The sequence below is a fragment of the Trichoderma harzianum genome (genome assembly GCF_003025095.1).
Source record: "Trichoderma harzianum CBS 226.95 unplaced genomic scaffold M431scaffold_2, whole genome shotgun sequence".
NCBI classification, from domain to species: domain Eukaryota; kingdom Fungi; phylum Ascomycota; class Sordariomycetes; order Hypocreales; family Hypocreaceae; genus Trichoderma; species Trichoderma harzianum.
The window spans coordinates 1-13,045 of NW_020209250.1; the positions used below are offsets into that span (position 1 = coordinate 1).

The following is a 13,045-nucleotide window of genomic DNA, read 5'->3' on the forward strand; positions in this document are numbered from 1 at the left end:
GCTGGGCTGGATTATTTACAGAGGTTGATGATTTTGTTGTAGATTATCTTATAGTTTTAATAATCCATTTATAGATTATTAGATTATTACAATAATTTAATAATCTGCTTTTAATTAGTTGGTTAGTTTATTATTTATTTAGAACTGACTACCCTGTAGGCCTATTATTACAACTATAAAAGCTAGGTTGTAATATAATATCCCCCTTTTGTTAGTCTTGCCCTTAAGACTTTGTTTATTTAAGTATAAGTAGCTTATCCTTACTTTGTAGTATATTCCTTACTACTTATTTTTTATTTCTTCTTACGTATACTAACTTACTTAATAATAATAAATAAAGTGTTTAAGAGTATTTATTTAAAGACTAAAAAATGTAAGAGTTTTTTTTATTCTGTGGTTAAAAATACTTTAGCTATAGATAAGCGTTGTTTTTATTATATATTATGTAGTTATAAGGAGTATCTTTTATCTTTTTCTAACTTATTACATTACGCTAAATGTATTTATTTAAATAAATTATATTATAATATTTATAATTTATTCTCTAAATAGTTAGAATATATTACTGCTTACTATTTCCGTTTAGAAGATAAGCTTAAGGTAGCTAAAGAGGAGCGTTATACTATTAATGTAAAAGTTAAACGTCTTTATAAGGAGAAGAAACGTTAGTATAAAAAAATACGTTATATCGTTACGCAGGGTATTACTAATTTAGATAAGTTAAATAAGGTTAAGTATAAGGAGGCAGAGGCTGTTTATTAGGCTGCTATAATATAGTTAGCAGAGGGTTTTTCCGAGGTTATCTTTACTTTTTTAAAGTCGGTGGATTATTTAGGGATATTAGTGATAGATCTTAAGCTAGTATAATCCCTAGGCTTTAATAAAGTTTTTCTACTAGCGCTATTAAGTTCTTAAGATGTTTAATAGGTTTTTATATTTTTTCTTTTTCTTTCCCTTTTTTTTATTATACTTTATAGTATTATTTACTATCTTCTTTTATTTTTATTATATTAATATCTTTTACCTTATATTTTTCTTTTTTTTCTTTAATAATAATTTTATCTTAGATAAACCTTTTAGTTTCTTTATTAATTTATGCTTTTTTTAATAGGGAGATATAAAATATTAGGTATATATATTTTCCTTGTTTTTCCTATTATTTTAGAAGTTTAAGTTTATAATTTACTTCTTTAATTTTTCTTAGAATTTTATAAAGTTTAAGTTTTTTAAAATTAAGTTTATTGCTTAGCCTGTTTATTTTAATATTTGCTTATTTATTTCCTCGTGTATGTTAGTGTAATTAGATTATATTCCCTTTCGTAAGGGTTAGTCCTTTAATTTTATTTCTGTTTACGTATTTAATTATCCTTTATTAGATAAATTTAAGTTATTATCGTAGTTTATTATGTAATTTAATTATCTCTTCTGCTTTAATTATAGCTTTTTTAATATTTTCCCCTTGCCTTAGTAGTTAATAGGCTTTAGGTTTAAATTTATAGTTTAGGAAGAATAGTAATTTCTTAGTTAATTTAGATTCCGTGTTATTATATATGAGTTGTGCGACGGGGAGGAGTTTTACTTAGTTATTTTGCTTAAAATTAATGTAATAGCGTAGATAGGTCTTAATTATTTAATTAATCTTTTCCGTTTGTCTATCTATCTATGGGTAATAGGCTATGCTAGCTTTATAATTTATTTTTAGTTTAGCTATAAGTGTTTTTTAGAATTTAGATATAAATGTATTTCCTTTATTAAAGATTATGTCTTTTAGTAGTTTATGGTTACTTATAATGTATTTTATTATTACGTAAGCTAATTCTTTTGTATTACTAGCTTCCTTAAATAGTATAAAGTAGGTTATTTTTGTAAGTCTGTTAACTATTATAAAGATACTATTGTAAAGTACCTTTATAACTGGTTTTTTTAAAGGAGGTAGTTTAGTAATTAGGTTAAATAAGATTAATTCCTATAGTTATTGTAGTATAGGTAGCGGTTGTAGCTGTCCGTAGGGTTTATGCTTAGAGTTTTTAGCTTATTTATATATTATATATTTTAATATAACCTTTTGTATTTATTTTTTAATACCTTTAAATTTAAAGTATTATGTAATTTGTTGTGTGGTTTTTCTAATTTTACGGTGCTTATTGAGCTTGTATATATAGACTAATTTTACTATTTTACTTTGTAAGTCTTTTAGTACTTAGATAAGTTTATTTAGTGTTAGGTATTTAGTGTTTATAGAAATACCTTTTGGGTATTATTTATTTTCTTAGTTCTTAATATATTCCTTTATATTATTAATAATTAAGTTACTTATCTTAATTTAGTATAAGGTATTAATTAATTAGATAACTAGGTCTTTGTATTAGTTTTCTTTTAGTATTTATACTTTAACTTCTGGTATTTCTTAGAAGTAGTTTAGGCGTTTGCTAAGTATATTAGCGTATTTATTATCTAATTTACTATAGTATTTAATAATAAGCTTAAATTCGGAAAGTTACTTATAATACTTAATTTATCTACGGGATAGTTTTTATATTGTTATAAAGTAAGTGATATTTCGGTGGTTTATAAGGATTATTATTAGAAATTAGCTTCCTTTATAGTAATGTTTTTAATATTGCTTACTAAGTGCTTGGTATATAGTTAGAAATTTTTTATTATAGATAGGGTATTTAAGTTCTGGTTTATATAGTTTTTTAGAGAAATAGGTAATAGGTCTAAGTTTTTTCTTTTTTGTATTATTTAGTTAGCTAAGTACTCCTCTGATTATGTAATCTAAGGCGTTAGTTTTAATTATAATAGGTTTGTTTAGGTTAAATATTATAAGTACTGGTGCACTAGTAAGAGCTTATTTAAGGTGTTTAAAGGCTATTAAAGCGTCTTATATTAATTTAAATTTAACGTCTTTCTTTATTAAGTTTATAAGTAGTATAGTGATTTTTAAAAAGTCCTTAATAAAACGTTAATAGTAATTAGTAAGTTTTAAAAAGCTTTATACTTACTTAACGTTCTGTAGCAGTTCTTAATTATTAATTGCCTTAAGTTTCTTAGGGTTTATTTAGACTTTGCCTAGGGTAATAATATATTCTAGGAATATAACCTTTTACGTATAAAAGTTATATTTCTTAGGTTCTATTAGGAGTTTATTGTCTTAGAGTATTTGTAATACCTTTTTAATATATTCCTTATATTCTTCTAAGTTTTTAGAGTAGATGAAGATATTATTAAGGTATATAATAATAAAATAATCTATGTAGTCTTATAATATATAGTTAATTATCTTCTAGAATATTACTGGGGCATTTGTAAATCTAAAAGGTATTACCTAGTATTTATAAAGTTTGTATTTAGTGTAAAAGGCGGTTTTCTATTTATTGCCTTTTTTAATTTAAATAAGGTTATATACCCCTTTAAGATTTAGTGAGGTAAAGATGTTGGCTTCTGTAAGCTGGTCTTTAATTTCTGAAATTAGTGGTAGTAGTATAATGTTTTTTTTGGTTATTACGTTTAATTATTAGTAGTTTATAATAAGTTAAAGTTTACCGTTCTTTTTAGGTATAAATATAACTGGATATCCTACTAAGGATTTAGAAGGTTTAATATAGCCCTTCTTTAATTAGTCTTTAATTTATTTATTAAGTATCTTAAGTTTAGTGGCGCTTAGGTTATAGATCTTGTTAAACGTTAGGACTTTATTGTTTATAAGCTTAATCTTATAATTTTATTAGCTGTGTTCTAGTAGTTTAGTATTTAGTTTTTTATTAAAGACTGGTATATACTGGAGGTTTATTAGTATGTTTTTTAAACGTTCTGGTGTTTGTTAGTTTTAGTAATATAATTCTTTAACTTTTTATATAATTAAGTTTAAAAATCTAAGCTGTTTTTTTTTAGGTTTTTTAATATATTTAATTATTCTTAGGAACTTCTTTATTTTTATAAATTATACTTATTTTATAATTTTTCTTTTTTTTATGTGTTTTTATGTTTTTTTATTTAATATAGGGGTTACTGATTTTATTATTAAGGATATTATAGTATTTTATTAATCTTCCTAATTTAGTTATAGTATATTTCTGAAATTAATTAGTTTAGGGTAAATTTGCTGTCTTGCCTAGCCTCTGATTTAATTAATATTAGGGTTACGTAACTTAAGCTAATTATATTTTAAAAGTATATTATATTCTATAATATTTATAATGTTAAAACTAAATATATTTTTAATTTTACTAAACTAGATCTTAAGGAGATTAGTTTTATAGTTAATAGTTTTATTATTATAGGTAAATTATTATTTTTTAATGTTTATAAAGGTATATAGTTTCTCCTTTTTATAATTGTTTAACTATAGGCGGTTAACTAGTTAAGGTGTAATATAGTTTATTATAGCTCTAGAGTTTATGTAGACTATAATTAGATATTTTTTTAAGGTGCCTGGTACTTAGAATTTTTATAGTTTCTTTTCTTTTATAAGGGTATTTAGGTTATAGTAGGTTGTATTATCGGCACTGTTGTAATAATTATTGCCGTAAGGGTTAATATTAATATCGTCTAGGTCTAAGGTAATCTACCCTAGTTCTTTATTTTAAATATTATAGTGTTTACACTAGGTATATTTAGGCTTAGGTATATGTTTAGTAGTAAGCTTATGGTATTTCTAAAGGTTATTTTAGTTAATTCCTTGTAGCTTATTATTATTACTGTGTTTTATAAGGTTAAATCCTTGCTGTTCTAGGTTATAGGTAATATATATAAGGGTTTGGCGTTAGTACTAGTGTTTTTTATAATAATTTTTGTTATAAAGCGTAAATTCTTTTTGTTTATATTCTATAGCTTTGTAATCCTTATGCTATTTATTAAGCTTAGTTATAATATATTATTTATATAGTAGTAGTTTATAGTTAATAATATTAGCTTTATTATATTAGTTGGTGAGTAAGATATTGTTAACGTAATATAGGATTAATTTTAGTATTTTGGCTATTAGGTATTTGTCTGCGTTAGTTTTAATATATTATTGAAATTAATTTCTGGGTAATTAGATTTAGTCGTAGGCGGTACTTAGATTAATTTATTTAATTTGTTTTTATTATTTAAGGAGTTTTTGTTGGTCCTTAAGTTTTTTTTGTTGTATAATTTTATTATAGTGTTTGTTTTCTTTAATAATCCCTTGGATTCTGTATTGATCCTTGTGCTGTTTTTAGTTATCTGTGGTTATTTTGTAAGGGTGGTATAGTCCTTTGGGTTTGACTGATTTATACTGGTTGTATATATGTTTCTTAAGGTTGTTGATTTTTTCCTAAGTTATCCTTTTGTAAGGGTTGTATTGCGTTAGGGATGCTGTGTTTTATTTTGTTATTTTATTTTTTTTTAGGTGCGTTTAGGTAATTTCTTTAAGTGTGTTTAATATTTGTATATGCCCCTTGGGGTATTATCCTAATCCTTGTTTATTACTGTAATAAGTCTGGTAGTTGTTATTGTAGTATACTGAGAAGTGTAATATATTATGGTTTACTGAAGGTTTTATGGTATTGATGGTTTGGTTTTCCTTGGGCTTTGGGATAGGCGTGAATTTCTTATTGCTATTCTTTTTAGGGGTTTAATAATATTTCTTTATGTATTTTTTTTTTTTATAGTTATAGTATTTAACGTTCTTACGTTATACTTTAATAGTATTAAGATTTATAGGTTTTAGTTATTTATTATTATATATAGTAAGATTTTTTTTTTTTCCCTAGTTAGTGTTATTTCTAAAGTAAAGGTATTTTAGGATTATTTTCTGGGGGTTTTCTTTTTGCTTACGTTTTTATTACCGTTGGAATTATTATTTATTAATATAAGTAGCTTTTTCTGTAAATGTATTAAAAGTATTAGGTTTTTTATCTCTAGAGAGTTTATCTTTAATATTTAAATTAAGTCCTTAGTAGTAGAGTATGTATTATGCTTTATTATTTAGGTTAGTTCTAGTGGTTAAATATATAAAAGCGGTAGTATACTTTACATAGGGTTTTTTCTGTTTAATTTAAAGGAGTATATCCTCTGCTTCTTTAGACTTATTAATTTTTCTATATAGTTTTTTAAATTATTTTTTAAACGTAGCGTAGTTATTAAATAGGTTAAGTATATATTATTTTTTAGGAGTTTTAGTTTACTTATAGTCTCTAAGGTGTAATTTAAATTAGTCTTTAGCGGTTTTAGTTAAATAGCTTCCTATAGTTTAAATTTTTATAATGTTATTAGTTATAGTGGTTGGGAAGTAGCTAAAGTAGTTTTATATATTAGTAAAAAACTTCTGGATTTGTTTAGGGTCTTTTTTAAATTTGTCTAGTAGTGCTGGTTTAATGATTTCTCCGGGTTCCTGTTATTATACTACAGGGGCTGGGTTAACTACGGGGTTTACTACTGGTTGTACTACTGATGGTTGTCCTTATAGTATTTAAAGTTATTTTGTAAGTTTTTATATAGTAGTAGTTTATTATTATATAAGGTTTTTTAAGTTTGCGAGTTTTACTAAGGCAGCGTTTTCTTATTATACTGCAGTGGGGTTTTTATAAGTTTTATTAGGGTTAACGTCCTGTATTTAGTTAATTATTATATTTTATTACCTATAGGTCTAAGGTAACCGTTTGAATAAAAGTTGTTATTATATAATAAACTGGGTGCCTATAGGTTAATATAGGTTAGCTATTCCTAAGAGATAAACCTTAGAATAGTTCTACGGTTTATGTTAGCGGAGCGATTAAGTCGGTAAATAGGTAATTTTATTACTAGTTAGTAATATAAATAAAAGTAAATGTCTAAGTTTTAATTTAATTATATTATAAACGCTATAATAACAACTGGCTATTTAAGTATTTTAATAAGTGATATAAAGTGAACTTATATATTTAGTTAGCTGGGCTGGATTATTTACAGAGGTTGATGATCCTGTTGTAGATTATCTTATAGTTCTGATGATTTGTTTATGGATCGTTGGATTATTACGATAATCTAATGATCCGCTCCTGATTGGTCGGTCGGTCCGTCGTTTATCCGGAACCGACTACCCTGTAGGCCCATTGTCGCGACCATAAGAGCCAGGTCGTGACAAACCGCAAATAAATTACATACCGAATTATACAACATGTTATTTCTAAGGTTAATTCGGTTTGAAGACATCGACGGCAACAAATTGTATGGAGACCCACAGATTGAGAGCGCAGACGACCTGTCAAGGCTTTTAGAGAATGGAGAGCTTTTTGCACGTGTCTTAGACGGTAGCTCGCCTTTCAATCTGGCATCGAAAGCCGGAGCTTTGCGACAAGTAAGACGAGTTCTACCAGTATTAAGGCCCGAGGATGTACCCATTATAAAATGTGTGGGACTGAACTACATCACACATAGTAAGTGAGCATGTAAGATACATCTTAGCCATTCACTACTGACGTCTTCAAAAAAGTCAAAGAAGGGGGTCGGAAACCACCTCCATATCCGTCAATTTTTATCAAGCCCTCCAACTGTGTTGCCTCAAGCACCGAAGAAATACCTATACCGAAATTAGCGCAGGATGACCAATGCGACTACGAAGGAGAGCTCTCAATTGTGATGGCTAAAACGGGCAAAGATATCGACAAGGAAGATGCTCTGGAATATGTAGCGGGATACGTGGTATCTAACGACGTGTCAGCAAGGACTTGGCAGCGCGATCCTGAATATGCTGGTGGCGTCCCTCAGTGGTGCTTCAGCAAAGGCTTCGATAAATATGCGCCTTTGGGGCCCATGATTGTCTCGCCGAAGCTTGTTGGTGATGCAAGCAATCTGCGCCTTCAAACATGGGTAAATGAGGAGCTAAGACAGGATAGTTCAACTAGTGACCTCCTCTTTGGCGTCAAAGATATAATCAGTTTCGTGAGCCAAGGCACGACCTTGGAACAGGGCACAGTCATTATGACAGGCACTCCTGCTGGAGTAGGCATGGGGATGAAGCCAGAACCTCGTTATCTGAAAAATGGTGATGTTGTCAAAGTGTCAATTGAGCATCTTGGTAGCGTGCGGAATAAAATGGTTTGGGCATAAGCAGCTGGGAGTTTTGTATCGGGCGTAGTTAGGACTGCACTTAGCTTACAATCGCAATGAAATTATTTATATGGACACGGGCCGTATATTCGGTAGTCATCCCGAAATTGGGGTTTTCTGGCAATGAAGAGGGATGGAAAGAACTCCACCATTGGCGGGATAAGCCTGAAGAGATGCGAATATATATAAGTAATCTACATCGCTCATTGGAACGCAATGCGCCTCAGAATATGCTTCTGGCACAAGTGTATCGGCAACGGTGAAAGCTACAATGGTCCCCGTAATCTATCACGGCTCATGTCTCTGCGACTCAATAACGTTTGACATTGAAGGTGAGCCTGAAAGAGTATTCAGTTGTTACTGTCTCGACTGCGCAAAGAATTCTGGCGGACCATATCAACTTGTATGTCATGTCAGGGCCCCGTTAAATCAGAGTGAATGCTTATTGTTATAGGTCGCCAAATACGACGTGAGCAAGATTACTGTCAAAGATCCCCAGAATGCTCAGGCCGTTTGGATCATTAGCCGAACACAAAGTGGCTTCGAAAAGCATAGTCTTCTGTCGCCAATGTGGTTGTACCCTGTGGACTATACCAATGCATCATCAAGGTTCGAAGATAATGGTACGAACTTCGTTGGTCAATGGAGGGTAAGTTGCAATGTCGTGAGGCAGGATGAAAGGAAGTGCTAATTTGCAACAGGCTTGAACATTGGCAACCTCAAGCGGCATTATTTACGGACTGTCAACCGAGTTGGCTGAAGCATACCTTGTACGAGAAATTAAGATAAATTTGGCTGATATGTCATATGTTAATTATAAGGGACATAACATGAGATGCTTCTCTGACACAGGCGGGTGCATGTTGATATTTCCGACTTAGCTAGCTCAAGTAACTTATGGCTTATTCAAAAAGGTCAACGATTCAATCATTGGCCTATCATTAAGTGCAAAAAGATAAACAGCCCCAGAATCCATAGTACAGGTGTGAGAGACTTCACTCCAAGCAGGAACAGCAAACGTATCCTTCTCAGTCCAATCAAGCCTCTTCGCCGTCGCCTCATTGGGTGTTTTAATCATAGAGAAACCTTGTCCACTATATACATGGTAGATATAAGATAGCACTTTGCAGGATGTTGTAGTTGTATGGCCTGCCTCGACTCGCTCAGCCTGCGCGGAGATTGTTTTAGAAAGGTGTGATCCGTCAGGAAGATGATACTGATATATGGCGTGTGGAATCCTTTGTTCGTCAAGCGCCTGAGCAACAATTTTCCATTGTATCCTTGCAGCACTGTCCGGAGCTGGCTCACTTGGATAACGTGGCTCAGTATATTGATCGACAAAATTGATGGGAATATGCTGCCACAATGGCAAGTCAAGGCCATCAAGCCATATGACGGGATCGCTTCCTTCATTCCCATGGTCGTGCCACTGCCAACTGGGTGTTAAGACGACATCTCCTCTGCGCATATCGATTCTCTCCCCTTCTATAGCGGTGAAGCCACCGGTTCCTTCGATGATGAATCGCAGGGCGAAAGCGCGATGGCGGTGTGCCGGAGCAGTCTCTCCCGGCAGAACGATCTGCAGCCCAGCATAAATGGTGTCTGTTGTGTAGGGCGCAGCAATAGCCTCGTTTACTAACATCAGAACACGTCGTTCAGCCTCCTCAGCTCCAACTATCGAGGCTGCATGCATTAAAGCTGGCCGCATCACTGAATACGCCCAGGCTGTAGGGGCCGCTCTTGGCTTCGGATATGGCGGCACTATCTTGTCCATGGCCGTCCACAAAGGTGTTGCATTCATCTTGGACAGACTCTGGAAATAATCATTCAGAGCCGATTCATCATTATAAGCGTTGCTTTGGTTGACTTGAGTTGTAGTCATCTTGTTCACGAGTCGTATATCGCTTTTCTGGACCAACCAGCTTTTTTTGTCGCAAGCGCGTAGAGATTGAAGTGTCTTGAATTACCGCAAGAATTGTGCAAAGACAAGTAGGTCATAAAATGTTTTAAAACACAGAGATATTTAAGTGTGTCGCAAATCTACATAAATGTACAAACAAAATGTGCTTTCGACCTGATCAACATGTGCGGACAGCAAGAATAGTAGATATGACCATGTTATCACCCATTTTCCGGGACCCGGGATCCAGGCCGAAAGAAGAACACAGCGGCCATTGGTCTTTGCCTAGCTTCACGGAACATCAGATGGGGAAAAAGTGCATGCTTGAAGGACATCCCGTAATGGAAATCTTAGTTCGCGGAGTATTACGCTTTTCCTCGAGAGGGATCCAAAGATCTCGGCTGCGGTATTTCCTTCGCATGTATGTTGTAACCCTGTTGCTTTACGAGTGCTGAACCATGCTACAAGAATATCGGAATTCATATATCTCGGGGAGATGTGAACCAACTTGCCGACAGGCCCACATCTGTAGGTGAGCTCCGGCAGTGCGGTGCATTTGGCCCTATGAAGGCTAACTGCCTTGCCTGAAGATCGGTTCCATCCCGACATAGTGGCATCAGATTGCCCCATGCCGCCGAGTCGAACTTTGGTATCGAAGTGTATGACTAGACAGATAAGGTCAATTAATTCTGTTCAATACATCAATGCTCACATCTTCATCGCTCGAAGTGATTTGCTGTAACGTGACGCAGCTGTGCAGCTCGATTTATAATAGGAAAATGTCATCTTCGATAAAAATGGCGGTCGTTTCATTTCAGTCCCTTCCAGTCGCAACACAAACCGTGGCTCTTGGATCTATGATTGCCATCTCAATCTGCAGTTATACTCTCTTTTGCGTTATATACAACCTATTTTTTCACCCTCTGCGACGATTTCCGGGACCCTTATTGGCAAAGGTTTCTGGTGCTTGGGCACGAGTGCAAAACTTTTATGGGCGCAAGGCGCATAAGATCCATGAAGCCCACATTCATTACGGTATTAGACTGTCATTTTTACAGGTGCTGGAGATTTTAAAGTGTTTGCTAACCCTTCATAGGCCCGGTCGTTCGTATTGGGCCCAACATGCTGTCCTTTAGCGACCCTTCAGCATTACGCGATATTTATACGTCAAAAGCATTCGTCAAAGAAGGAGGATTTTATGTGAGCTCTTTTCGAACGGTATAGAACGTCATTCCAGAAGCTAGCCTAACCAGTCGCAAGCGAGCAAAAAGAATCTACCACGAAGAGCATCTATTGAGTTTCACGTATTATTTCACGCCGAGCCCGTATAAATGATGATGAATTGACTCTGGATTCTCAACTAGTGATCCGGAGGCCCACTCCCAGCGACGGAAACTGCTCTCTCGTGGATTTTCTCAAACAGCAATGCGAGATTTTGAGCCAAAAGTAGCGTCAAAGATATATACTGTCCTCGACCAATGGGCCAAAATTGCGTCCACCAGTGATTCAGCAGTTGACATCTTCCGCTGGACACACATGCTTGGATTTGACACTGTCTGTATGTTGTATCGAGATCAACCATGATTTAGTTACATTTGTTGCATGCTAACCATCACATACGTAGATCACCTCATGTTTGATGTTGACCCAGGAACCGTCAAGACAGGGGTGGAAAGCGAGGTAATGCAATACATGCGCGCATGGAAGCTTATCTATATTTACGTTAGTTTCTTGTATTCCATTTGCATGATACTGGCTAACGACTTTACTAGAAAGAGTTTGTTCCACTGCTTGAGAATTGGGGTATTTACGTTCCAGGATACATAGGGTCCTACTTTCGTAAAGTCCATGCGTGGAAAAAGGCATGGAATCCTAACTTGCGTTTCCTCGATTAGCTGCTAACCAGTTACACCCAGATGGCGATAGGCATTGTGAACTCATGTAGGGCTAATGGGACTAAAACAGCATTTCTAAGCCGTGTTCTGGAGACTGGAGATGAGAAGTCACGTCCTTTACTCACAGACTCCATCCTTGCAGAGGAATGCATGAGTGGAATGTTCGTGTTGTTTCATCTTGATATAATGCCTCCTTGACTGACTTAAAGGCCTATAGGTTTGGAGGTAGCGGCACAACTGCCAACACCTTTGTTTATCTTGTTTGGGCTACGGCTCAGCAGCCAGATGTTATTCAACGGCTACAAGAGGAATTGGATAAATGTTTTCCAGATACGTCAACTATTTCTGACTACCTCGTATGGATCATCTTACTGCAAAAAATGTCTTGGTTGTGGTGCTAATGCTCAGCGACAGACTTGTAATAAGCTGCCGTACCTCAATGCTGTTATATATGAAACAATGAGGCTCTATCCATCAACAATTGCTATATTGCCTCGTACAGCAATAGAGAACACGACTGTTGCCAATATTCCTATACCCAAAGGAGTACGAATGTCGCCAAATCAGAGTCATGTTATCTATCAGCTAATCGGTGTTATAGACAATTGTTGGTACCCAGAATTATACCACCCACCGTTGTGAAGATGTCTTTCCTCAAGCAGACAAATTTATTCCCGAAAGATGGTTGGTAGATGATCTTACACCACTAAGGGAGGCATTCACCCCCTTTTCCTTGGGGCCTCGAAAATGCATTGGACTAAAGTAAGTTCTCACCGAATATATTCTGAAGAGCATGCACTGACCCGCTACTTGTAAGTCTCGCCGAAATGGAACTTCGCATACTAACCGCATCATTTTTCCGGAGGCTCAATGTTAGTCTTGATTCTTCAATGAAGATGGAAGATATGGTTCAGTATGACACGTTCAATGCCGCGCCAGTCGGTGCAAAATTATTGGTACATCTTGTAGAAAGGAAATAGATGTGTCTACAATAACAATATTATGGACAAGCTTTCATTGAGCTTCCGTCCAATTTAGCCCCATTGGTCAGAACATTTTGTGTGAATAAAATATTCTTATTTACTTCAATATCATGCCAGTATGACCATTCAACATTACAACAAGAAGGAAAATGTTTGCGGTACTCCGTAAGAAAGCATATGCGTTTTGCTTATGCGGCCACAAACGTTCCGTA

At 33.8% G+C, this 13,045-nt stretch overlaps 4 protein-coding genes across 4 annotated transcripts; 3 read left to right on the forward strand and 1 right to left on the reverse strand.

Annotated features, from left to right (window-relative positions):
* Positions 1 to 7,123: 7,123 nt before the first annotated feature.
* On the forward strand, positions 7,124 to 8,123 carry M431DRAFT_13022 (hypothetical protein; the record flags this gene model as incomplete). The annotated part of the gene is made up of 2 exons (XM_024912439.1): positions 7,124 to 7,382; positions 7,439 to 8,123. The coding sequence occupies 2 exons, from the start codon at positions 7,124 to 7,126 to the stop codon at positions 8,053 to 8,055; spliced, it is 876 nt and encodes a 291-aa protein (XP_024778123.1). The 3' UTR covers positions 8,056 to 8,123.
* Positions 8,124 to 8,326: 203 nt separating this feature from the next.
* Positions 8,327 to 8,762, forward strand: M431DRAFT_477666 (hypothetical protein; the record flags this gene model as incomplete). The annotated part of the gene is made up of 3 exons (XM_024915594.1): positions 8,327 to 8,458; positions 8,510 to 8,704; positions 8,757 to 8,762. The coding sequence occupies 3 exons, from the start codon at positions 8,327 to 8,329 to the stop codon at positions 8,760 to 8,762; spliced, it is 333 nt and encodes a 110-aa protein (XP_024778124.1).
* Positions 8,763 to 8,950: 188 nt separating this feature from the next.
* M431DRAFT_1216 (hypothetical protein) lies at positions 8,951 to 9,937 on the reverse strand (the record flags this gene model as incomplete). The annotated part of the gene is made up of 1 exon (XM_024912139.1): positions 8,951 to 9,937. The coding sequence occupies one exon, from the start codon at positions 9,935 to 9,937 to the stop codon at positions 8,951 to 8,953; it is 987 nt and encodes a 328-aa protein (XP_024778125.1).
* An 875-nt stretch (positions 9,938 to 10,812) lies between these two features.
* M431DRAFT_543425 (hypothetical protein) lies at positions 10,813 to 12,830 on the forward strand (the record flags this gene model as incomplete). Its single annotated transcript, XM_024921152.1, has 11 exons — positions 10,813 to 10,990; positions 11,052 to 11,155; positions 11,216 to 11,259; positions 11,320 to 11,513; positions 11,580 to 11,677; positions 11,728 to 11,817; positions 11,872 to 12,011; positions 12,068 to 12,206; positions 12,265 to 12,396; positions 12,452 to 12,612; positions 12,668 to 12,830. 11 exons carry the CDS (start codon positions 10,813 to 10,815, stop codon positions 12,828 to 12,830), a joined length of 1,443 nt encoding a protein of 480 aa, XP_024778126.1.
* Positions 12,831 to 13,045: the final 215 nt, after the last annotated feature.